Source organism: Haliotis cracherodii, unplaced genomic scaffold (assembly GCF_022045235.1).
Source record: "Haliotis cracherodii isolate W230 unplaced genomic scaffold, xgHalCrac1.p SCAF_7, whole genome shotgun sequence".
NCBI lineage: Eukaryota > Metazoa > Mollusca > Gastropoda > Lepetellida > Haliotidae > Haliotis > Haliotis cracherodii.
This window is the reverse complement of record NW_027266330.1, coordinates 44,851,056-44,876,330: the sequence shown is the minus strand read 5'-3', so window position 1 is coordinate 44,876,330 and position 25,275 is coordinate 44,851,056. Positions and strand designations below refer to the sequence as shown.

General features: G+C 41.6%; 1 protein-coding gene across 4 annotated transcripts in view; it reads right to left on the bottom strand.

Annotated features, from left to right (window-relative positions):
* Positions 1 to 25,275, bottom strand: part of LOC139447115 (uncharacterized) — a 156,115-nt gene that overhangs the window by 18,094 nt on the left and 112,746 nt on the right. For 3 of the 4 annotated variants that reach the window (XM_071228282.1, XM_071228286.1, XM_071228285.1), the window contains exons 3-6: positions 19,472 to 21,037; positions 15,967 to 16,162; positions 13,163 to 13,231; positions 934 to 1,103 (exon numbers count right to left, since the gene is read on the bottom strand). In XM_071228282.1, coding sequence (XP_071084383.1) covers positions 934 to 1,103; positions 13,163 to 13,231; positions 15,967 to 16,162; positions 19,472 to 21,037 — 2,001 coding nt within the window. The remainder of the gene's footprint in view (positions 1 to 933; positions 1,104 to 13,162; positions 13,232 to 15,966; positions 16,163 to 19,471; positions 21,038 to 25,275) is intronic. The other variant, XM_071228283.1, reaches the window with a different exon arrangement.

Sequence of the window (25,275 nt, the reverse complement as noted above, 5' to 3'; positions counted from 1 at the left end):
GTTGTTAGCAAGATCTCTTAATGGGGCCTTGACTGAATACAAGGTTGTTAGCAAAATCTCTTAGCAGGCCTTGACTGAATACATGGAAGTTAGCAAGATCTCTTAGCAGGCCTTGACTGAATACATGGAAGTTAGCAAGATATCTTAGTAGGCCTTGACTGAATACATGGAAGTTAGCAAGTTCTCTTAGCAGGCCTTGACTGAATACAAGGATGTTAACAAGATCTCTTAGCAGGCCTTGACTGAATACAAGGATGTTAGCAAGATCTCTTAGCAGGCCTTGACTGAATACAAGGATGTTAGCAAGATCTCTTAGCAGGCCTTGACTGAATACAAGGATGTTAGCAGGATCTCTTAGCAGCCCTTGACTGAATACAAGGTTGTTAGCAAGATCTCTTAATGGGGCCTTGACTGAATACATGGAAGTTAGCAAGATATCATAGTAGGCCTTGACTGAATACCTGGAAGTTAGCAAGTTCTCTTTGCAGCCCTTGACGGAATACCTGGGAGTTAGCAAGATCTCCTAATGGGGCCTTGACTGAATATAAGGATGTTAGCAAGATCTCCTAATGGGGCCTTGACTGAATACAAGGTTGTTAGCAAGATCTCTTAGCAGGCCTTGACTGAATACAAGGATGTTAGCAAGATCTCTTAGCAGGCCTTGCCTGTATACAAGGATGTTAGCAAGATCTCTTAGCAGGCCTTGACTGAATACAAGGATGTTAGCAAGATCTCTTAGCAGGCCTTGACTGAATACAAGGATGTTAGCAAAATCTCTTAGCAGGCCTTGACTGAATACAAGGATGTTAGCAAAATCTCTTAGCAGGCCTTGACTGAATACAAGGATGTTGGATGAAGCAACTACAACTGTGATCAGATCCTCATACTGCAATGAAATGCCCTGACCAACATTGGGGACGGATCTGCACTTACTCTCCGTGACTTGACAAGCTTTGCTGACAACACACGGTCCTCCTGCCCACTTCTTCTGAGTTCCACTTGTATTCCATCCACCAATCGCAGACTCCGAAGTGAGTCGCTCGGTCGTAGGTTGCTGATGCTCCCAAATGCTCGCATTGTGTCTGTCAACAATGTACTTCCTCCTGAAAAAAAGCAACATTAAAATGATGTAGTAGATAATATTAAATATCTTTCATAATTCTTATTTTGTTGATATCAAAGGCATTTAATCAGCCTGCAAAAGAGTGTAAATAGATATCCACTCATGAGACTTGTCAAGCAACACAGTTACTAGAACTGTCTACACTGTCAAGCTGCGATGTTCTGCACTTGATTCCAGGATGCATATATACTGTGAACACCTCTAATTACAGTGAAGGAAGCAGGACTGTTAAATCCTGGAATATGAGAAGGACAAGGAGACTTTTAGTGCAGACACTGGCAGTCATCTACACAGAAAAACAAGTAGAGTCTTTATAAGCTAAAAGTATCACATTTCAATGTAAATACACATATCTACTTTATGTATACACCTATAATATTTGTAAACTGTTGTTGTAGTGCTAAAGAACGATCAAACATGCCTACAATATATCATGCTATTATTCAGGGGAAGGTTAACAGTGATATTTCAAACTCCATGCACCGCACTATGTAAACATAAGTTTTTAAACAAGTTTTCTCTTTCAGCCTAGGAAAACATAATCTTCTCTGGGAACAACAGTGTGTAGTGGGAATCTCTACATGTACAACAGTATGTACAGTGGGAACCTCTACATGTACAACAGTGTGTAGTGGGAATCTCTATATGTACAACAGTGTGTAGTGGGAATCTCTACATGTACAACCATGTGTAGTGGGATTCTCTACATGTACAACAGTGTACAGTGGGAATCTCTACATGTACAACAATGTGTAGTGGGAATCTCTACATGTACAACAGTGTGTGGTGGGAATCTCTACATGTACAACAGTGTACAGTGGGAATCTCTACATGTACAACAATGTGTAGTGGGAATCTCTACATGTACAACAGTGTGTGGTGGGAATCTCTACATGTACAACAGTGTACAGTGGGAATCTCTACATGTACAACAATGTGTAGTGGGAATCTCTACATGTACAACAGTGTGTGGTGGGAATCTCTACATGTACAACAGTGTACAGTGGGAATCTCTACATGTACAACAGTGTGTAGTGGGAATCTCTACATGTACAACAGTGTGTACAGTGGGAATCTCTACATGTACAACAGTGTGTAGTGGGAATCTCTACATGTACAACAGTGTACAGTGGGAATCTCTACATGTACAACAGTGTACAGTGGGAATCTCTACATGTACAACAGTGTACAGTGGGAATCTCTACATGTACAACAGTGTGTACAGTGGGAATCTCTACATGTACAACATTGTGTACAGTGGGAATCTCTACATGTACAACAATGTACAGTGGGAATCTCTACATGTACAACAGTGTACAGTGGGAATCTCTACATGTACAACAATGTACAGTGGGAATCTCTACATGTAAAACAGTGTGTACAGTGGGAAACTGTACATGTACAACAGTGTACAGTGGGAATCTCTACATGTACAACAGTGTACAGTGGGAATCTCTACATGTACAACAGTGTACAGTGGGAATCTCTACATGTACAACAGTGTACAGTGGGAATCTCTACATGTACAACAGTGTGTAGTGGGAATCTCTACATGTAAAACAGTGTACAGTGGGAATCTCTACATGTACAACAATGTACAGTGGGAATCTCTACATGTACAACAGTGTACAGTGGGAATCTCTACATGTACAACAGTGTACAGTGGGAATCTCTACATGTACAACAGTGTGTAGTGGGAATCTCTACATATACAACAGTCTACAGTGGGAAACTACATGTACAACAGTGTACAGTGGGAAACTCTACATGTACAACAGTGTACAGTGGGAATCTCTACATGTACAACAGTGTGTAGTGGGAATCTCTACATGTACAACAAAGTGTACAGTGGGAATCTCTACATGTACAACAATGTATAGTGGGAATCTCTACATGTACAACAGTGTGTAGTGGGAATCTCTACATGTACAACAGTGTACAGTGGGAATCTCTACATGTACAACAATGTACAGCAGGAATCTCTACATGTACAACAGTGTGTAGTGGGAATCTCTACATGAACAACAGTGTGTAGTGGGAATCTCTACATGTACAACAGTGTGTAGTGGGAATCTCTACATGTACAACAGTGTGTAGTGGGAATCTCTACATGTACAACAGTGTACAGTGGGAATCTCTACATGTACAACAATGTACAGCGGGAATCTCTACATGTACAACAGTGTGTAGTGGGAATCTCTACATGTACAACAGTGTGTAGTGGGAATCTCTACATGTACAACAGTGTGTGGTGGGAATCTCTACATGTACAACAGTGTGTAGTGGGAATCTCTACATGTACAACAGTGTACAGTGGGAATCTCTACATGTACAACAATGTACAGCAGGAATCTCTACATGTACAACAGTGTGTAGTGGGAATCTCTACATGTACAACAGTGTGAATCGCCAGTACATGTTATGGCCCCTATCCTCAGACTGTGTGTTATTCAGGCCAGAGTGGAGTGATCACTGCTGCGTGTTATAGGTTGATCCTGACACTCATGTCAAAGTAGGACTTCCTTCCTGTTCCTCCTAGCTGTGATTTATGAACGCAATTGATAGCTTTTCCTTTTAGTATTATGAAACACTTTACAAAAGATATAAACAAACAAGAAGACATGGCAACATCTTTTGCCTCTACCATCCTTGTATGCTTTAAAATGACACAAGCATATAGTCTTTAATACATGGCATATGGTTTACTATACAGAAAATCAACTGACAGAGTCTGAGAAATGACGTGTGATTAGTCTCCCCACAAGAACTATGACTAGAATGTTTATTAACATATCAAAGATGTTCATGAAAACTAGAAAGGTGATCTTCACAAACATGACTAACGAGTGTATCAGGTTGCCTCACCATTCCCTCTGAACATCCTCAGTTGCTTCTTTCGAAGTCTAAAATACGTTAAAGTGATAATAACCTTGATCACTGTCATGAATAAAACAGTTATCAGATGTTGAAAGACTATCCCCCATGACGGCCCCTTTGCTACATGCCAGTTAACTCCACAGTATTGTACTGAAAGACTATTCCCCATGACGGCCCCTTTGCTATATGCCAGTTAACTCCACAGTATTGACTATCCCCTATGACGGCCCCTTTGCTACATGCCAGTTAAGTCCACAGTATTGTACTGAAAGACTATCCCCCATGACGGCCCCTTTGCTATATGCCAGTTAACTCCACAGTATTGTACTGAAAGACTATCCCCCATGACGGCCCCTTTGCTACATGCCAGTTAACTCCACAGTATTGTACTGAAAGACTATCCCCCATGACGGCCCCTTTGCTATATGCCAGTTAACTCCACAGTATTGACTATCCCCCATGACGGCCCCTTTGCTATATGCCAGTTGACACCACAGTATTGTACTGAAAGACTATCCCCTATGACGGCCCCTTTGCTACATGCCAGTTAACTCCACAGTATTGTACTGAAAGACTATCCCCCATGACGGCCCCTTTGCTATATGCCAGTTAACTCCACAGTATTGACTATCCCCCATGACGGCCCCTTTGCTATATGCGAGTTGACTCCACAGTATTGTACTGAAAGATATCCCCTATGACGGCCCCTTTGCTATATGCCAGTTAACTCCACAGTATTGTACTGAAAGACTATCCCCCATGACGGCCCCTTTGCTATATGCCAGTTAACTCCACAGTATTGTACTGAAAGACTATCCCCTATGACGGCCCCTTTGCTATATGCCAGTTCACTCCACAGTATTGTACTGAAAGACCATCCCCCATGACGGCCCCTTTGCTTTATGCCAGTTAACTCCACAGTATTGTACTGAAAGACCATCCCCCATGACGGCCCCTTTGCTATATGCCAGTTAAGTCCACAGTATTGTACTGAAAGACTATCCCCCATGACGGCCCCTTTGCTATATGCCAGTTAACTCCACAGTATTGTACTGAAAGACCATCCCGCATGACGGCCCCTTTGCTATATGCCAGTTAACTCCACAGTATTGTACTGAAAGACTATCCCCTATGACGGCCCCTTTGCTACATGCCAGTTAACTCCACAGTATTGTACTGAAAGACTATCCCCCATGACGGCCCCTTTGCTATATGCCAGTTGACTCCACAGTATTGACTATCCCCCATGACGGCCCCTTTGCTACATGCCAGTTCACTCCACAGTATTGTACTGAAAGACTATCCCCCATGACGGCCCCTTTGCTATATGCCAGTTAACTCCACAGTATTGTACTGAAAGACTATCCCCCATGACGGTCCCTTTGCTATATGCCAGTTAACTCCACAGTATTGTACTGAAAGACTATCCCCCATGACGGCCCCTTTGCTACATGCCAGTTAACTCCACAGTATTGTACTGAAAGACTATCCCCCATGACGGCCCCTTTGCTTTATGCCAGTTGACACCACAGTATTGACTATCCCCCATGACGGCCCCTTTGCTATATGCCAGTTAACTCCACAGTATTGTACTGAAAGACTATCCCCTATGACGGCCCCTTTGCTATATGCCAGTTAACTCCACAGTATTGACTATCCCCCATGACGGCCCCTTTGCTATATGCCAGTTAACTCCACAGTATTGACTATCCCCCATGACGGCCCCTTTGTTATATGCCAGTTGACACCACAGTATTGTACTGAAAGACTATCCCCTATGACGGCCCCTTTGCTATATGCCAGTTAACTCCACAGTATTGAATATCCCCCATGACGGCCCCTTTGCTATATGCCAGTTAACTCCACAGTATTGAATATACCCCATGACGGCCCCTTTGCTATATGCCAGTTGACACCACAGTATTGTACTGAAAGACTATCCCCTATGACGGCCCCTTTGCTATATGCCAGTTAACTCCACAGTATTGACTTTCCCCTATGACGGCCCGTTTGCTACATGCCAATTGACATCAAAGTATTGTACTGAGAGATTGCGCCACAATATTGCTGGAGATGACATGTTTATAATATTGTCATGAAAATACAGTTTTAAGTCTACAAATGAATGGTATTGCACAGTCTTTGTTATTTAATTATGATCATCTGACTATTTAAGGTGAGCACATGACACACTTCAACAGCATACCACTATCACCTTAATCAGACACAGCAATGACAGAATGCCTGGCGTACTGGAACTACAACATACACCTTGCCTGGCATACTGGAACTACAACACACACCTTGCCTGGCATACTGGAACTACAACACACACCTTGCATGGCATACTGGAACTACAACATACACCTTGCCTGGCATACTGGAACTACAACATACACCTTGCCTGGCATACTGGAACTACAACACACACCTTGCCTGGCATACTGGAACTACAACATACACCTTGCCTGGCATACTGGAACTACAACATACACCTTGCCTGGCATACTGGAACTACAACATACACCTTGCCTGGCATACTGGAACTACAACATACACCTTGCCTGGCATACTGGAACTACAACATACACCTTGCCTGGCGTACTAGAACTACAACACACACCTTGCCTGGCGTACTAGAACTACAACATACACCTTGCCTGGCATACTGGAACTACAACATACACCTTGCCTGGCATACTGGAACTACAACATACACCTTGCCTGGCATACTGGAACTACAACATACACCTTGCCTGGCGTACTAGAACTACAACACACACCTTGCCTGGCGTACTAGAACTACAACATACACCTTGCCTGGCATACTGGAACTACAACATACACCTTGCCTGGCATACTGGAACTACAACATACACCTTGCCTGGCATACTAGAACTACAGCACACACCTTGCCTGGCATACTGGAACTACAACATACACCTTGCCTGGCATACTGGAACTACAACACACACCTTGCCTGGCGTACTGGAACTACAACACACACCTTGCCTGGCGTAAACACACATGTTCAGCATGTTATGCAATAGGAACATTTAAAACAGCATGATCGCTGAAATACAATTATATTAACAAATGTTGAACATTGAATTTTTTTTTTACCAAATAGCAACTGTTTTGAATGAGTTTTATAACCTTGATATCAAGCCCGATTTAATAAGTACAGGCCTGGTTTAGGGACTCACAGCACACAATACAGGCAACTTCATTGGCTGATAATTTTTATGTTATCCAATCTTCTGTCAATATCAGTACGAATTGTCAAAGCTATTAAAATGCTTTACTGAAATATCTTTGTACCCAAACATGAGACCAGATATTCAGGCAGTTTCAAGCCTTTTTAACAGTATTTATGTTGACGAAATGTAAAAATTCACGAAAAATAGCTGCAAATCAGGTATCTTGTACTTCAACATCCCTGTTCCACTGTTTCCAACCTGACAATCAAGGAACACTCTAAAGATTGCACTTGTGTCAACAGCTGCACCTCACACTGACATGTCACTATGTCATATATAATGATGAAAATAGAAAAAGCTCCCACCCTGCTTGTCAGACTGACATGGTGACTTGCAATCCCATGTCCTGTCATTCCTCCAAGCAAACTCAGGATGAAGACCCACAAGTAATGAACACTCAACAACATATTGATTACAGCTTAGTTCATGATGTCACTCATTCCAAGATTGAATACAATATTTCAAAATTAGTTATGAATTTGTCCAACTTCCTAAATATGGCTCTATAGATTGAAGGTGGAATGGAGTAGAAACAATGAATGTGACTTATTTCTTTCTGTCCAGATGAATCCTTCAACAGCCACACACATTCCTCCTGATCACAGTAGCTCATGTAAATTTTCAAACAGAATCAACTGCAGGCTGCCATTAATCTGTGAGTGAGAGGCAGAGTTGTGAAGCGCAAGTGATGTCTCTATGCTGAGGAATCATCCAGTGGTGACTCACACATAGGGGACAAAGGGAGCAAGAGAGAACTGGAATGTTTAGGAAGAGAGAGGGGAATCTGGAAAAAAGATCAGCCTTAACAGAAATTTACATTCAAGTAGAAATTGTCTGGACAATATTAAGAACGTTGAACATTTCTTAGTTTAATGACCCCATATTATGTTTATGAAGAAGACAGAATCACCTCAGTGACCGATATACTTATAAAAACACAAAATGGACGCATTAATTTCAGCAGATTTTCCAAATACAACTGTAACTTGAGATGATTACTTCCCCAGGAATTCAGATGAGAACAAAGTCTTAAGATGAGATGCCTACCTGAGGAAACTGATATCCTGCCATAACACTACTCTGTGTTGTGAGCTACATACAAGTCATGCGTGAATGTGATAGTGGTGTAACAGTAGGGCAATACAGCACTGTATCGCAATACCAGGCCCACGATACAATACATTTATTTACAAGCCCTGTATCGCCATATATACAATTTATTACATTTCAAGTTATATATTGCCATTTATAGCCAAACGGGAAATACTAGAGAATAATAACAGAAACTGTTCAACAACCAGCTTAAACAGATTCTGTAGTAGTTCCCGTTTGGAGGTTAATGGCATACATTCTCTGTGCACTCTAGCCTATATGTTCCTGACCAGGCTACTATCTCTGAAATCTTAAAACATGATTCTTGTGTGTTTAACCTGCAAACAGAAAGAATATCAACTCATGAAAAAATAGTGCTGTATCAGGATACAAATCGTATCGCAGCCATATTATGAGGATATGTATGGTATCGTGCCCCCATCATATCGTTACAGCTCTTGACAGAATGTGGGTAGACCAGTCAGCTTGTGGTCCTGTTTGACTACAGACACATCCTGTATATGACCAGGAGGGGGATTGACCGTTATGTTTACAAACAAGTGGTGACTGATGTGATGCTGAATACTCTTACCCCAGCTTAATTATTTACTTGTCAATTTGAATTTCTCTTTCATTCCAACTATCATATAATTGGTATAGTAAGAATGTAACTGGGAAGTTAAGAGATTTTCCGTTCGTCTACAACCGCGAACCAATCCAAGTAAACAAACAATAAGGTCAATTCATCTGGGAAATCTGGTCAGTCGTAAACCCTTTCAAAATTAACTGTGATGGTATTCCCAAAAACATAAACAAAATATATAAACTTGATTACATTTGGGGTTAAAGGGCAAATTTCAAGATTCTTGAGATTCAAGATTCGGCTCCCACCCTGACGGCAGCGATGTTACCGAAAGTGTAACGAAGGTGTCGCATGCTGGGAAGGAGTTCAGTGTAATGAGTGGCAGGCAAGGGGAGGCAACTGTGTAGTCTCCAGACACCTGTTTTACCTGTGTCTCGTAGGTTTATTGCAGATCGACTCTTGGCACAACTGCCTGTTACAATATAAAAAGCTTTCAGTTCTTCTAAACATGTGCATGATCAGCAAGACAACATAACGTAAGTTTCTGTGAGAACATCCACTCCTCATTTTCAGTAGCAAGAGAGTGAGCTGGGTTTTACACCGCTTTAACTGATATGCCAGCAGTATGGCGGAGTAAACCTAAAATACATGAGCAATGAGATAACATTTAGCTATTTGACACATCATGGTCCACGATGTATCAGGTTGCATACACTTAAAGAAACTGAATAATACCAGGGCTATGTGCAACATGATAAAGAGGTCTGGTTGCACTAATGATAAACTACAGGCTGCTTGCACACTCAGAACATTCAAAATATCCTCCCCACACCTACTACAGGATATAATAACTGTGATCATTTCAATAACATCAATGGACTCCTAACTTCCTAGTTCCACATGAAACTCAGTATTTAACATCAATGCATTCAAACCTATCTAATTCTACCTGACACTACTTTCTGTGCAGGACATACGCCATCAGGCAACACTTTCCTCACATACAAGCAACACGGCAATGCAATACAAGATACCTTTCATTATTTTGAAAGTTCACTGATAACTTTTAAAGGAAGACAAAATGGGGGCATTATTGGAATTGGGCTTGCATAGGTGAGACTTATATAAATGAAAATGAACCTGTTTTAGCTGACTTGGTGTTCACTACAATAACTACAGTATCTAAAGGGGCATTAGCAATCACATGAACCAGTCATCAGCCATGTAGGGCAGCAGTCAAAAGCAATTCCTGTATTTGCTGTAATAAGTGTCCTGGGCTCTTAGAAAATTGCCAAAGAGGGGTGCTTATTAAAACCATCTGCAATATACACAAGAACATACAGATTGGTAAACAAATGTATCAGGGGGCGCTTATTACAGAGAATATGGTACTACCCCTACGACTGAGAACAAAGCATACTCTGTTCTTCAGTTAGACCAATAAGGTGTTCATAACTGCATTCCAGAACTGTATGGACGGTAAAATGTTGCTTTCTGTGTACCTGCATTAGCAAATGGGGCCCTTGTCCTTTAAAATGATATGAAATCACATTTCTGACACTGAATAGGTTGAAATGTGTCTGACTTACAAGTGTCAATTCTTAGATAGTCACAGTGGATCTTTCTCTCCATGACCACATCCATGCTGCTCATCCTCCTGTGGAAATAATCTGCTCCCACAGTCTGTCCCAGTATCCAGATATACAATCCAAAGTGTGATATGAGTAATATAGAAGAGAAGTCGTAGCAGTCCCTCACTGTGTATTCCTGCACACCCTGTCCTGCACTGTCTGTCTGTCTGTCAACAACAGAGCCCCACTGTTAAACTGCCACTTAGAAATTGATACATCACTGTATTTTACTTAACACAAACGTGTGATCTCCTGGTGGCCGGCCACAGATAGTTGCTGCCTACTGAAGTGGCCACACATATCTGACACAACACAACTTCCCCCTCAAACCTTCCTCATGCCAGCCAAGCCAAGCAAGTTCCAATCGGCTGTGAGACCTCCACCATCACTCCACAATGTCCACACAATGACACTCTCAAGCCAGACAACAAAATTGTTGTATTAGCTCCAAGACTGATGCAATTTGCTCACGATCCATGTTTGCAATTTTGAGGACAATTAAGCGGTGAGCCTGCAGTGTCATGAGGGCAGACCAGGAAGGAACTCCAGCGATCTGGGTCGCCCCTCACTACGTCACATCTAACACATTCACCATGTCAATTCACTGCATGTCATGACAACATGATGAATACTATAGTAACAGGCCAGGCTTTGATAAAACCCTTACAGTTCTTTTTGAGTCCTGTTAGATTGTTAAAAACTGTCAACTGCAACAAGTTATAGAAACCTACTACCTAACAGATGTGTTCACACAACATTCCATGTGGTAGTTTACTTGTCAACATGAACCTTAATGTTTAGAAATGACATGGCAAATCTAGAAACTTACAGCACATGTCAACCCCTGGGGTGAACAGGACAGGAGCACCCACAGCAACAGCCATGCTCTAGGGGAAGGCTCAGCCACAAGCGTTGTTACAGTCAGACAAGGAAGTACGTATATACATATGTGGACAACTTTCTATTACTGTGCAATAGCTTTCAATGGGTAGTTGACAACATTCTATCCCAGTCCTAGATGTGTCCCATGACAGTATGTAAAGTAGGATGGTTTTTGACTCTCAAACATATCCCTGTCCTAGTAGTGTGTCCCGTAACGGTATGTAAAGTAGGATGGTTTTTGACTCTCAAACATATCCCTATCCTAGTAGTGTGTCCCGTAACAGTATGTAAGGTAAGATGGTTTATAACCTCTCAAACATATCCCTGTCCTAGACGTGTGTCCTGTAACAGTATGTAAAGTAGGATGGTTTTTGACTCTCAAACATATCCCTGTCCTAGTAGTGTGTCCCGTAACAGTATGTAAGGTAAGATGGTTTATAACCTCTCAAACATATCCCTGTCCTAGACGTGTGTCCTGTAACAGTATGTAAAGTAGGATGGTTTTTGACTCTCAAACATATCCCTGTCCTAGTAGTGTGTCCCGTAACGGTATGTAAGGTAGGATGGTTTATAACCTCTCAAACATATCCCTGTCCTAGATGTGTCCCATGACAGTATGTAAAGTAGGATGGTTTTTGACTCTCAAACATATCCCTGTCCTAGTAGTGTGTCCCGTAACGGTATGTAAAGTAGGATGGTTTATAACCTCTCAAACATATCCCAGTCCTAGACGTGTGTCCCGTAACGGTATGTAAGATAGGATGGTTTATAACCTCTCAAACATATATCCTGCTGATGGGACATTCATTGCCACATCTACCTCCACTAGATGGCAAGAAGACAACTTGGAATGTTGAGTCTCTACTGTCGCTCACAGTTTCTCCACAGGTCACTCATCCAAGTGTAATACACGTCTTCATTCCCTCAATACACTAAACAAGGCAATCTATGGACTTGTAGTCAGTGGTGTTAACAGTATCATCTTAGGTTAAAACTATACACAAAAATCCATATGAAGGAACAGAATTGTTATCCAGAAGTATACCTGCTTATGTATATCTATAACTAGCATGAACTGTTCCTTGTAACACATGTAACACATGTAGTGAATGTAAGGAATGGATTCTGATGAGAAGTCAAGAGTTATATCCCTTGACTTTCCTCCAACATTGCTGTTCCCATGTCTGCAATTAATGATTAGTGAAACCAGCAACAGGTGGGGCGTTTGGTTAGTGGCACAGGATATGTAGTGACAACGTTCACTCACCTGGGACTACATCTACATTATAACAAATATTTTGCTCTAAACCTGAATTAATACATACCAACTTGAACTTCAACAACATAACTCAAAGAAACAGTGAAACTCAGGTAAAGGGGTACTTTACCATAGCTGCTCAAATTCTGTGTAACAAATTATCTATGCAGTGATGCATATGCAGTAAGCAAGGAAACTTGGTTCAGACAAAACTCTAATCATTATTGGAACAATTTAAAATTATGAGTAAAATGTGTCGTACTCAAAAGGATAAATACAAAAGTTGTCAAACATTCTTGGGTGGTGAAGATTTTGAAACTGTCATCAATGTCATTTTCTTGTGGCAGAAACTGCCCCTACACAAGCTTCCCCCTGAGGCCAGCATTGAGCTGGGTGTATGCTGGGGTCAGGTACACAGAATGTGACACAGCTATAGTGTGCCAGGATGCAGGCTACCTTCACACATGTCATCAACCTTATCAGCATCCGCATCAGCTAAACCTTCATCAACATACAGGATAGCTTCTGAAAATCAATGATGACTGCCGAGTGAGAGAGATACATGCCCTAACCACAGCCTTCCTTACAGCTAAATCCCACACTCTACATATCTGTCAGCATCTGTCCATTACAAGAGAAATATTGCAATATAACATCTTGAAAATGTGAAAACACAAAACTAACTTCAGATTAGTGTGCACCAAAATCCTGAAAACATTTGAATACCCAAATATGTTTCTTACTCATCTAGCACAAATGAAAGCAATGCCACTCATTATGAGAACACATTGGGGGACTAGCATCTCGTGCTTGCTTCCTTGACTTAGTGTCATGTCATCACAGCGACAACTGACCTAGAGTTAGCCAGGAGTTGCCTCCCTTCAATCAATTGCGTTCTCCTGCATGCTGATTTGGTCACAGAAGACAGACAATTGCATATAAATCTGTCAAGAACTGGCAAAAATAACTCCTATAGTTGTCTTCTTCCTGACAACCCTAAAGAAAATGTGCCCACTTCCTGAATATATTTGTGAAAGGATGCTAGCGTGGTACAATCACATCTTAGGGTGCTTGGATCTGATTTGTCTGAAATTTTGGTTTCCATGGTAACAATGTTATGTCATTCCGCTAGCAAGAAAACTGGAAGTCTCTTAAATTGAAATCACATGTTTAAGGCCACAGTGGGTGACGGTGGGCCTGCAAAGCAATGCAACCATTGTTGTGGTAGCTGTTTGACCAGAATCAATTATTCACCTTCCAGTTGTCTGAGCCAGACAGAAATGACATTTCTGTATTTCACACAGGGATTCTGTAACACATGTGAACAACTCCTCCAGCTGATCTACGTCCATTATTGCAAATCAAATCAATCTTTCATAACACTTGGACACAAACTGCTTTGCAAGTACAATTACCTTGGGAGAAGAAATTACCATTCTCCTTAAATAAAATAGGTATGATAATATGCTTCTGTAGGATGTATTTCAACATGGCAAAATCCAGTCCTAGGTCAGTCCTAGTCTGCAGCCTTGCTCCCACATTAGGGCTGGGACGGGTAACTCGGGTACTTGGGTCGGGGTACTGAGAAGAACAAGGACTAACCACAGGACTTTAGGTCGTTAGTCCTGTGATATATTGTTTGATGGCAAACATCATCTAGAACTCAATGGTTACACTACTAGTCACTAATGTTCACATTTCTTTCTAACTATGCACCCATTCCTTCTGACTTTTATGTTTGAATAAAGATAAAACTTCAGTCAACTTCAGTGTATGCATGACCAGATAATCTTAAACGTGTATCAAAATAGACTTTGTCCTGGGCTACGGTCAAACTATTTCCAATGGGACATTTTGTTCCCATCTTGAGGCCTACAGTATTACAGTCAGGTAATAGGGGAGAGGGTACCTATTCCACATAGAGGATTGTGTCACAGCCCTATTCCACATAGAGGATTGTGTCCCAGCCCTATTCCACATAGAGGATTGTGTCCCAGCCCTATTCCACATAGAAGATTGTGTCCCAGGCCTATTCCACATAGAGGATTGTGTCCCAGCCCTATTCCACATGGAGGATTGTGTCCCAGCTCTATTCCACATGGAGGATTGTGTCCCAGCCCTATTCCACATAGAGGATTGTGTCCCAGCCCTATTCCACATAGAGGATTGTGTCCCAGCCCTATTCCACATAGAAGATTGTGTCCCAGGCCTATTCCACATAGAGGAGTGTGTCCCAGCCCTATTCCACATAGAGGACTGTGTCCCAGCCCTATTCCACATCCAGGAGTGTGTCCCAGCCCTATTCCACATAGAGGATTGTGTCCCAGCCCTATTCCACATAGAGGATTGTGTCCCAGCCCTATTCCACATAGAGGATTGTGTCCCAGCCCTATTCCACATAGAGGAGTGTGTCCCAGCCCTATTCCACATAGAGGATTGTGTCCCAGGCCTATTCCACATAGAGGACTGTGTCCCAGCCCTATTCCACATAGAGGATTGTGTCCCAGCCCTATTCCACATAGAGGATTGTGTCCCAGGCCTATTCCACATAGAGGATTGTGTCCCAGCCCTATTCCACATAGAGGATTGTGTCCCAGCTCTATTCCACATGGAGGATTGTGTCCCAGCCCTATTCCACATAGAGGATTGTGTCCCAGCCCTATTCCACATAGAGGATTGTGTCCCAGCCCTATTCCACATAGAGGAGTGTGTCACAGCCCTATTCCACATAGAGGATTGTGTCCCAGGCCTATTCCACATAGAGGAGTGTGTCCCAGCCCTATTCCACATAGAGGACTGTGTCCCAGGCCTATTCCACATAGAGGAGTGTGTCCCAGCCCTATTCCACATAGAGGATTGTGTCCCAGCCCTATTCCACATAGAGGAGTGTGTCCCAGCCCTATTCCACATAGAGGATTGTGTCCCAGCCCTATTCCACATAGAGGATTGTGTCCCAGCCCTATTCCACATAGAAGATTGTGTCCCAGGCCTATTCCACATAGAGGAGTGTGTCCCAGCCCTATTCCACATAGAGGATTGTGTCCCAGCCCTATTCCACATGGAGGAGTGTGTCCCAGCCCTATTCCACATAGAGGATTGTGTCCCAGCCCTATTCCACATAGAGGATTGTGTCACCCAATGATATTACATGTACATCAGGAGTCAATGGAGTTTGGAGACGAAATGAGTGAACAGGAACTTTCCAAAGATTGTAAATACCTGACACACTACAGTGTGTAAATGTGATGAGCTTCACTTACCTAAGTCTGACTTTGGCCGTGGTCGTTTACGTATTGTCTGTCCATCGTTCCTGTAGGTGATGTTGGTTTCCCTCACCTGCTCCAGGAGGTCAGCCCAGCGCACTGTGATGTCCGATTTAGGACGCTCCTGCTTTGGGGAGGGGGTTTTCCTCAGCTTCACCGCCATGTTGACGGGTGTTGCTGTGTCGGGGGATACCTGCACACACAGCATCATATCATTCTCCACATGTATGTAGGCTACAGTGTTCCTGTGCTGCTTATGTGGGAGGAAATATTGGAGTGGAACCAACAAATGTACCTTTTTAGTTTCCATCAATGGCTGCATCCAGTTAACAATGAATTATCATTTCAAAATCATGTACAGATAAGTACTACAATCAATAAATTATTTGTATTTTTAATCTGAATTTATTGGTCATAACCTTTTTGTAAGATTGAAAATTCAACATGATAATGTTATCAGAACTTTATTTAAATCAACATTTTGACCAGTTACATAAATATTTAGTAAACTGTACATGTGTCCAGCTAAATGTCCCCAAGCAAGCGTTGATCTTAAACAGAGGCCTCCCTGCTTCATGGCTGGTGCTGGTAAACAATACACATCAACACATACTTTATTAGTTCTGGCCAGTTCAAACAGCGACATAACTGTCATCCTTACTGATGTTGTGAGTAGGCTTAATACAATTGAATTTGGACATGCTTTGACATTTGACTCAAGTGAAGTCCACAACAAAGTCAAGCTGGTTGCTATAACATGACCATCACTAGCTGATAATGAATCTTTTGACTTCAAACAAACAAGTCTCTGTTTGACAAACATATTCAACATGTTATAAAGCCTAACTAATTAGTATTTGTATCTGAGGTGAGTTGAGGTGAAATGGGGTTTAATGTTGCATCCAAGATTATTGCAGTTTGTGTGCATGTGTGTGTACGCGCTTGTACTTGCCTGAAAAAATATAGTGCTAGCCCACTGAGATATCATGCCGCAGTTTAACATGAATACCCCACTGAGACACAGTATACTGACTCCAAGCCAACCAGTCCTTTTTTTTAGCCCCTTTACCAGGCAGGGTAACAGCAAGTACCATCTTTCAACGACATTTGGTATATACTCGGCTGGGGATCGAACACTGGACCTTCCGCTCTCCGGGAGGATGCTCTCCAACTAGACCAAGGAGGTGGTCTATTTGTATCCTTGTCCTATGTAAGATGGAGGATGGGAAAGGATATAGTGGCCTTGTGAAAATGTCTCCTCTCCCCACTAGATGAGAGAAACATGATATTTCCACATGGAATATCCTCTATATTACAGCACATGTCCTAGCTATGGCACTGTGTCTCACTGGTCTGTCAGTCACTTGTATGGCTATATTCTCTTTAGTCTACACCCATCTGTGTATGGCTATATTCTATTTAGTTTACACCCATCTGTGTATGTCTTTATTCTATTTAGTTAATCACACATCTGTGTATGGCTATATTCTATTTAGTTAATCACACATCTGTGTATGGCTATATTCTATTTAGGTTATCACACATCTGTGTATGGCTTTATTCTATTTAGTTAATCACACATCTGTGTATGGCTTTGTTCTATTTAGTTTACACCCATCTGTGTATGGCTTTATTCTATTTGGTTAATCACACATCTGTGTATGGCTTTATTCTATTTAGTTAATCAAACATCTGTGTATGACTTTATTCTATTTAGTTAATCACACATCTGGGTATGGCTTTGTTCTATTTAGTTTACACCCATCTGTGTATGGCTATATTCTGTTTAGTTAATCACACATCTGTGTATGGCTATATTCTATTTAGTTAATCACACATCTGTGTATGGCTTTATTCTATTTAGTTAATCACACATCTGTGTATGGCTATATTCTATTTAGTTAATCACACATCTGTGTATGGCTTTATTCTATTTAGTTAATCACACATCTGTGTATGGCTATATTCTGTTTAGTTAATCACATATCTGTGTATGGCTTTGTTCTATTTAGTTAATCACACATCTGTGTATGGCTATATTCTATTTAGTTTACACCCATCTATGTATGGCTTTGTTCTATTTAGTTAATCACACATCTGTGTATGGCTTTGTTCTATTTAGTTAATCACACATCTGTGTATGGCTTTGTTCTATTTAGTTAATCACACATCTGTGTATGGCTATATTCTATTTAGTTAATCACACATCTGTGTATGGCTATATCCTGTATTGCCTACCCTCAAGTTTTCTCTAGTCACACTTGATAATGCTGCTTTCATTTCTAATAATCACAGCAACTATTTCCTGCAACAATTAATTCATTAAATGATAAAGTTAGTATTGTTTTGAAATCAGTGATATCATAGCAGCTGCATAGTGTAGGCATGTATGTCAGAGCCCGTCATGTTGGCAACACATTGTAAGTGCAGTGATGGTGACAAGGTCACCGATAAACTGATCATCTATAAGAAAACAATTATCTCCTCAAGTTAATGTGCTATTTATTTAGTATTTCCCTCAGTTTCTAATGAGCAGCAACGTTCCAATTCATGCCATCACACAACGAGGTTACAATGCAACATTCATGTGCTGTACTCATGCACTCGTGGTATAAGCAATAGGCGACATGTAGTAAGTCTATGACTGTCGGCAGGATCCCATGAGGATAGATTGACTTGAAGAGCCAAGCAAGGACTCTCGACTCAGCCTGTGTGCAGTGAACACTAAGTCAGGCCAGCGGCATCATTCACAGAGACTTGTAGCCAATGCATGTTTCAAAGGCTATATACAAAGTTAAATGCTACTAATTAATATAACATTGCTTACTTTTTCCAGCTAATACATTTGAATCAATATCCTCAGAGCTACCTATCCTTCCTGCCTTGTTTTCATATTTGCTTTGACTGATGTGAGTTTTGCTGGGGGTTATCCCTAGATTGTGTGGTGTGTTACAGTTGACAGCTGCCAATCCTACATACTTGTTGGTGGCCTCCAGGGAGGTGACAGGCCCCAGTCAGGCACAGATGTACTGTGTAGCTGCTACACACCGACACCCACTTCCTGGTCCCTCCACACAACTGCTACAGTCTCAATCAGGGAAATAGCATCTCACCAGCCTGCCACACTCAACTAACAATCAACCTATTTTTAGTCATGAGGATAATGATCCTTAGTTTAACTAATCACAATAGAAACTATTGTTTGTTCAACTGCACTTGAAAAAATACCCACTACATAAATGCTGCCAAATTTTGAATTGTAACACTGGTTGCATTATCCAAGTCCTACATTACTCAAAACCTATTTCAGTGTTGATGTTGAGGTGTATGTAAACACTGCTATGATGGTGAAGAGGGTGCACTTGAACCTGAATCAGTGGGAACACATGTCCTCTACCTCCTCCCTCAAACTGACCTCTGTGTTAGTACTTGAAAAGGCCTGTAGTATCAAACATGCTGATGCACAAGACTTCTTATGAAACTCAAAGGAATGATATTTTACCTTGAGAGATTCACAGCTGGACAATATGACAGCATCATGTTGTATTCCGCTGTCGTTGCTGTTACTTGAAGTTATCTCCCCTCGTACAAGTTTTCCTGACAGTTTTTCAAATTCCTGTGGTGACATCTGATCAAGCCGAGGATTCAACCTATTTGGATGCACTGCAACAGATTGGACAAAGTCCCCAGAATGTGGAGATGCAAGAAGTGTGGCGTCTCGCTCATTGTCAACTATGGACGGTGACGAAGATCGCGGTGTAAGTCTGTCATCTGCTCCTATGTCAAACTCACATATACTGTACTCCCCAGAACTCCGATCTGTTAATGAACCTTGCTTTATAGAGCTAGATGAGCTCTGTCTTCGCCTGGGTGGTACGTCTGGTCGAGTGAGGCCAGGCCTGGAGCCACTCCTGGTGATTGATTGGCTGAGGGATGGTGATTTCATGCTAGACTGAGACTCATCAGGACATCTCTGAACTGGTCTTCGAATCTGTATGTGTGGGTCTGTTTGTACTCTCTGAACACGCTTTGACACAAATGGAGAGTTTGGCAATGAACTGATAGCACCGATGTCCTCATCTTTAAGGAAAGCTGCAATTGGTGGACTGTCTGGTTCATCTGAACCTTTCCGATTTTTCCGTTTGAACAAACTTTTTAATGACATACGTCTAACTATCGAAGTGTCTTTTCTGGATGTTCCCTCATCTTGAGGTAGTTTTGCCACTTTTTCTGAGAATGATTTTCGTTTAGACAACATTCTTTGGAAGAAATTTGGACTTTTTGATCTAGATCTCTCACTTTTATCGTCTTGTACAGACAGTCTCCTACGACCATTCCTGGGATCAGACAACAAGTCCTGATTTACAGCTTCTCGAAAACTGTAGTTCCTTGTGTGGCTTTGACCTTCATTGTCACCTTGACTTTCACACTGTTCTTGAAGATATACATTTCGAAGTAACTGTATGTCATCTACAGAAACTGGGCGATTTCCGTCATTGTCCCGACCGGTCCTCCGTGGCAATGTTGATGATGCTGGCATCATAGCCAGACTGCTCTGACTGGAGTGCGAGGAGGAGTCACTCCCCGCATGGTTACAGTTCCAGTCCAGCGGATGGTTGTAAAACACATCACTATCCACTAAATGCTGGTTTAACAATGACAACAGTTCATCCCTTATGGACAGGTCCGACAGAATGGATAGAGTGTCGTCGTTGCTGTTCACATCAGTGACTGATTCGGAGCTTGTAGCTGGTACACCTCCACTGTTGACAGTGTCACTCTGACTTCCAGTATACGGTTGAGGGTTAGTCTCTGATTCAGAACTAGGTGGCTCTGCCACAAAGTGTCCATCAACATAGGTGATTTTGACATCCCCATAGGACAAAGTTCCACTTGGAAGGCTCAAACTACGACGTCCTGACTTCTTCCTATGTAACCGTCGTGGAGTTGTCCCCCCTGGGTGTTCAGCAACTTTGACCGGACTAACAGACGCACTTCGATGCTGTTCCGTCTCAGTGCCCTCTACAGCCTCAAAACTTTCCTCAAGTTCTGAAATCTCTGCCAGGAGCTGAAAAACAATAGAACAAATTTTGAATAAGCATAAAAGGTATATATGATTGTTTTCACGATGCATGTGACCAAGCGGAAGTATCAGGTTTCCTGTACACAATACTGAAAAGCAATCTGTATGTATGGGTTCACACAAAGCAGGGAAATTGATGAAAGAGCAGTTTATTGAAACGACTCTGTTCAAAGGTGAGGTTTGTCCACTACATCAATGAGCTCATTTTATCATACGATTTTCCTTTTAACCAAAATCAGCTGGGGGCTGGGAATAGGTGTCACTTGTTATAACCAGTATGACTTGTGACATTGTGGCCAGTGAAAATGTTTATACCTTGAAGTCAATTCTGATGAAACATATGCCTATAATGATTATTGATGTAAGAATCTCCTGGGTCGGACTGCTTCATCGTCTGCTAGGGTACACAGGAAGACAATCAATCATGATGTACTATCATTAATGTGTGAAAGACAGCCTTAGTTCCTTGGTCAACTCATTACATCAGTTTCCATTCCAGATGTAGGAACTGACATTCCAGAAGTCATGACAAACTGATACTGCCGACTAACCCTACTTTGATCAGCATTTGCAACTCACTCACATTCCTCACTATTGCTGAAACGATGTCTTTGTAAACTTTCATATTTGTTAGAACAATGCATCAATGAAAGCAACTTTAAAGGTAATTTATGATAAGAAAATCTGCTTCGCCAAGATTGTTATCTAATGGTAAACTGCTCACCTCCCAGTGGCCAAGGCAGTAGGAATATGTTTGCTCCATCTACTTGTGTACAGTTAGCCCTCCCAATGTTCCACCAGACAGAACCCTCCTTGTCACAGTCAGCCTCCCATTACATGCAGTAGTTAACCATCTCACCAATCAGGCAACCTTCTCTTCCCTTTGCTCCTCCCATCAATGCAGATGTCAATCACACATAAGCCAAAGATAAAGTGAAACTGAGGAACTTAACTGAACTCGGGGTGCCAAATTTTTCTCATATGAAAATACTGTCATTAGCTACTATGTCTAGATTAGATACATCAACACTTAAACATTAAGTTTTGACCAATAATTTTACGATCCTAATAAATTCATAATTGTTTTAATCTAAAACCAAAGTAGTTCAGTATATCGATCATTCAAAGAGCATCACCACTCAAATCTCTTGAAGTGTCAAATAAATTCATCTGCCCCCCTCCCCAAGGATGTACTTAATGGTAAGTCCATGGGTGTATAGTAATTCTATCCTCATAATGGGCAAGTCTAGATAAGCGGACAGTATGCCCGTCTATTATAGGGACAACTTATTGTTATTATTTATATAATCTAGAAATTATTATTTAAACTAATAATTATTGCCTCATAGACTTCTGCAAGTCTACCCCACCCCTAGCCTGCTTAATTGTGCCGATGGCTGTGGACGTAAAGAGTAAATTAGCTGCTGACAACAGAGAGGACTCTCAACATCGACATCAACATTGTTGTGGCCAGTCAGGTCAGTCAGGAGGCCCAACTATGCTGTGTAGAATATTGTTAATTACATAATGGCCACATTATGTTGCAACATCAGTCAGCTTGACTTCTGGCTTCATGACAATGTTCTGACAGCAAGCCCTTGTTCTAAAAATTCCATATATATAAATAGAACATATAAATGAGCCATACTAGAACCACACGACTGATTTCAATCTGCAACCTGCAACCGTGCACACACACTGTCACTTCAACTCATCCTAGTGAACAACTTTCTCCTGCAATGGAAAATTTGCCTGCAAATGTGGATAATTTTTTTATGTGGGCTCTAAAAAATGTGTTTTCAGTTTTCAAAAGAACTTAAAGCTTAAGCTGTCCTATGTGACAAAGCTGCTAATTACTTAACACAACTAATGAAGAATAACATGGTTCAACTGTATCAGAGTGATGGGTGAGAAAACAAATGCAGACATCTGTACACCACCAGTTAACTATGACCTATACATAAGATACAGATCTGTACACCACCAGTTAACTATGACCGGTACATAAGATACAGATCTGTACACCACCAGTTAACTATGACCTATACATAAGATACAGATCTGTACACCACCAGTTAACTATGACCGGTACATAAGATACAGATCTGTACACCACCAGTTAACTATGACCTATACATAAGATACAGATCTGTACACCACCAGTTAACTATGACCTATACATAAGATACAGATCTGTACACCACCAGTTAACTATGACCTATACATAAGATACAGATCTGTACACCACCAGTTAACTATGACTGGTACATAAGATACAGATCTGTACACCACCAGTTAACTATGACCTATACATAAGATACAGATCTGTACACCACCAGTTAACTATGACCTATACATAAGATAAGAACCACACGACCACACGACTGATTTCAATGATCAGATGTGTACGCTCCCAGTTATCAATGACCTATATCTGTAGATGGCTTAATGATGTCATAATTCTTACCTCCAAATACACAAGACAGATGGTTCCACATGTCCTCTAATTCTTCAGATTGAGACACTCAGTTACTTGCCAAGCAGCAGTGTCACTGCTGGTGTCCACCGAACTGACTGACAGAGTGGACTGCTGAGACACACAACCCCCAAGGACAATGGTAAAACTTAAATGTTTCTCCACCATTTAAAAATCACATCCTAGGGAGAATACTGCATTCATACAATGTCTTAGTGTTAATGAACAGTCAATGTAAAACCCCAATAAACAAATGCCATCGTATAGGATGTTTGCTTCTAATGTTTCTTAACTAGCGCCACAAGGCTATCATTTGTCATGGCCTATACAACTTGACTCCTGAGAGGGTAATTTACTCAAGCTGGAGTATTTCCTGGTCATGGGCTCAGCCGAGCTTGTTGGTTCCACTGGGCAGAGAGCGTTGGTGGGAGGCAATATCTTGCTACCCTCAACCCAAGCTTGTTGGTTCCACTGGGCAGAGAGCGTTGGTGGGAGGCAATATCTTGCTACCCTCAACCCAAGCTTGTTGGTTCCACTGGGCAGAGAGCGTTGGTGGGAGGTAATATCTTGCTACCCTCAACCCAAGCTTGTTGGTTCCACTGGGCAGAGAGTGTTGGAGGGAGGCAATATCTTGCTACCCTCAACCCAAGCTTGTTGGTTCCACTGGGCAGAGAGCGTTGGTGGGAGGCAATATCTTGCTACCCTCAACCCAAGCTTGTTGGTTCCACTGGGCAGAGAGCGTTGGTGGGAGGCAATATCTTGCTACCCTCAACCCAAGCTTGTTGGTTCCACTGGGCAGAGAGCGTTGGCAGGAAGCAATATCTTGCTACCCTCAACCCAAGCTTGTTGGTTCCACTGGGCAGAGAGCGTTGGTGGGAGCCAATTTCTTGCTACCCTCAACCCAAGCTTGTTGGTTCCACTGGGCAGAGCATTGGAGGGAGGCAATATCTTGCTACCCTCAATCACTCTCTGCTCAATTCAGTGGTTCATAACCTATGCACAAGTCTTCCAAAAAAGTAGGATAATTGTTAATATAAACATTACAACCAGATTAATTCCAACATTTAAGTTTCAATAAACTTTCCTAATACGGCTTGGACATCAATAATCAACCAGCATGAAAACTTGTATGCAAACCAACATGGTTCAGTGGAGTTTTGATCAGATTGCAAATTGAGACACAAGTCAGTCCAGCAGATTTCATATACAAATGTATGTAGTAGTTGCGGCCAAGTGCTTCATGGACCAAGGGAGGTAACTCAATACGCCCTGAGCATTCAGATCTGCTGTGACCATTATACTTTATCACTCCTGGGAGTTACTTCCAAATTTAAAAATAAATCAGCTAAACTGAATAAATAGCCAGCCACTCTTTAACATGTAAAAAAACAGATGTAAATTTTCATATTTCAAAGTAAAGGCAAACAACCCTGACATGTTTATAATAATTACAAAGTATAGAGCCAGGACAATTAGCCAGCAATGAATCATACTGTATCACAACAGCTGATGAATTCCTACCTATCGGAGAAATGCCTTGTCAACATTATACATTTACTTCATGTGTGCACTGTTGCTTGCCGTATGTGAGTCCAAAGTTGAAAAGTAGCCTTGCAGATTTACTTGCTGGATATAACGCAAGGACTGTCACAGCTGATAGCTGCAAGTCATTCATACAGGCCCAACAGAGGCTATGTAATGGATTGGATAAATACACTGTTTCCCTATGTCATTGTGTGGATATATT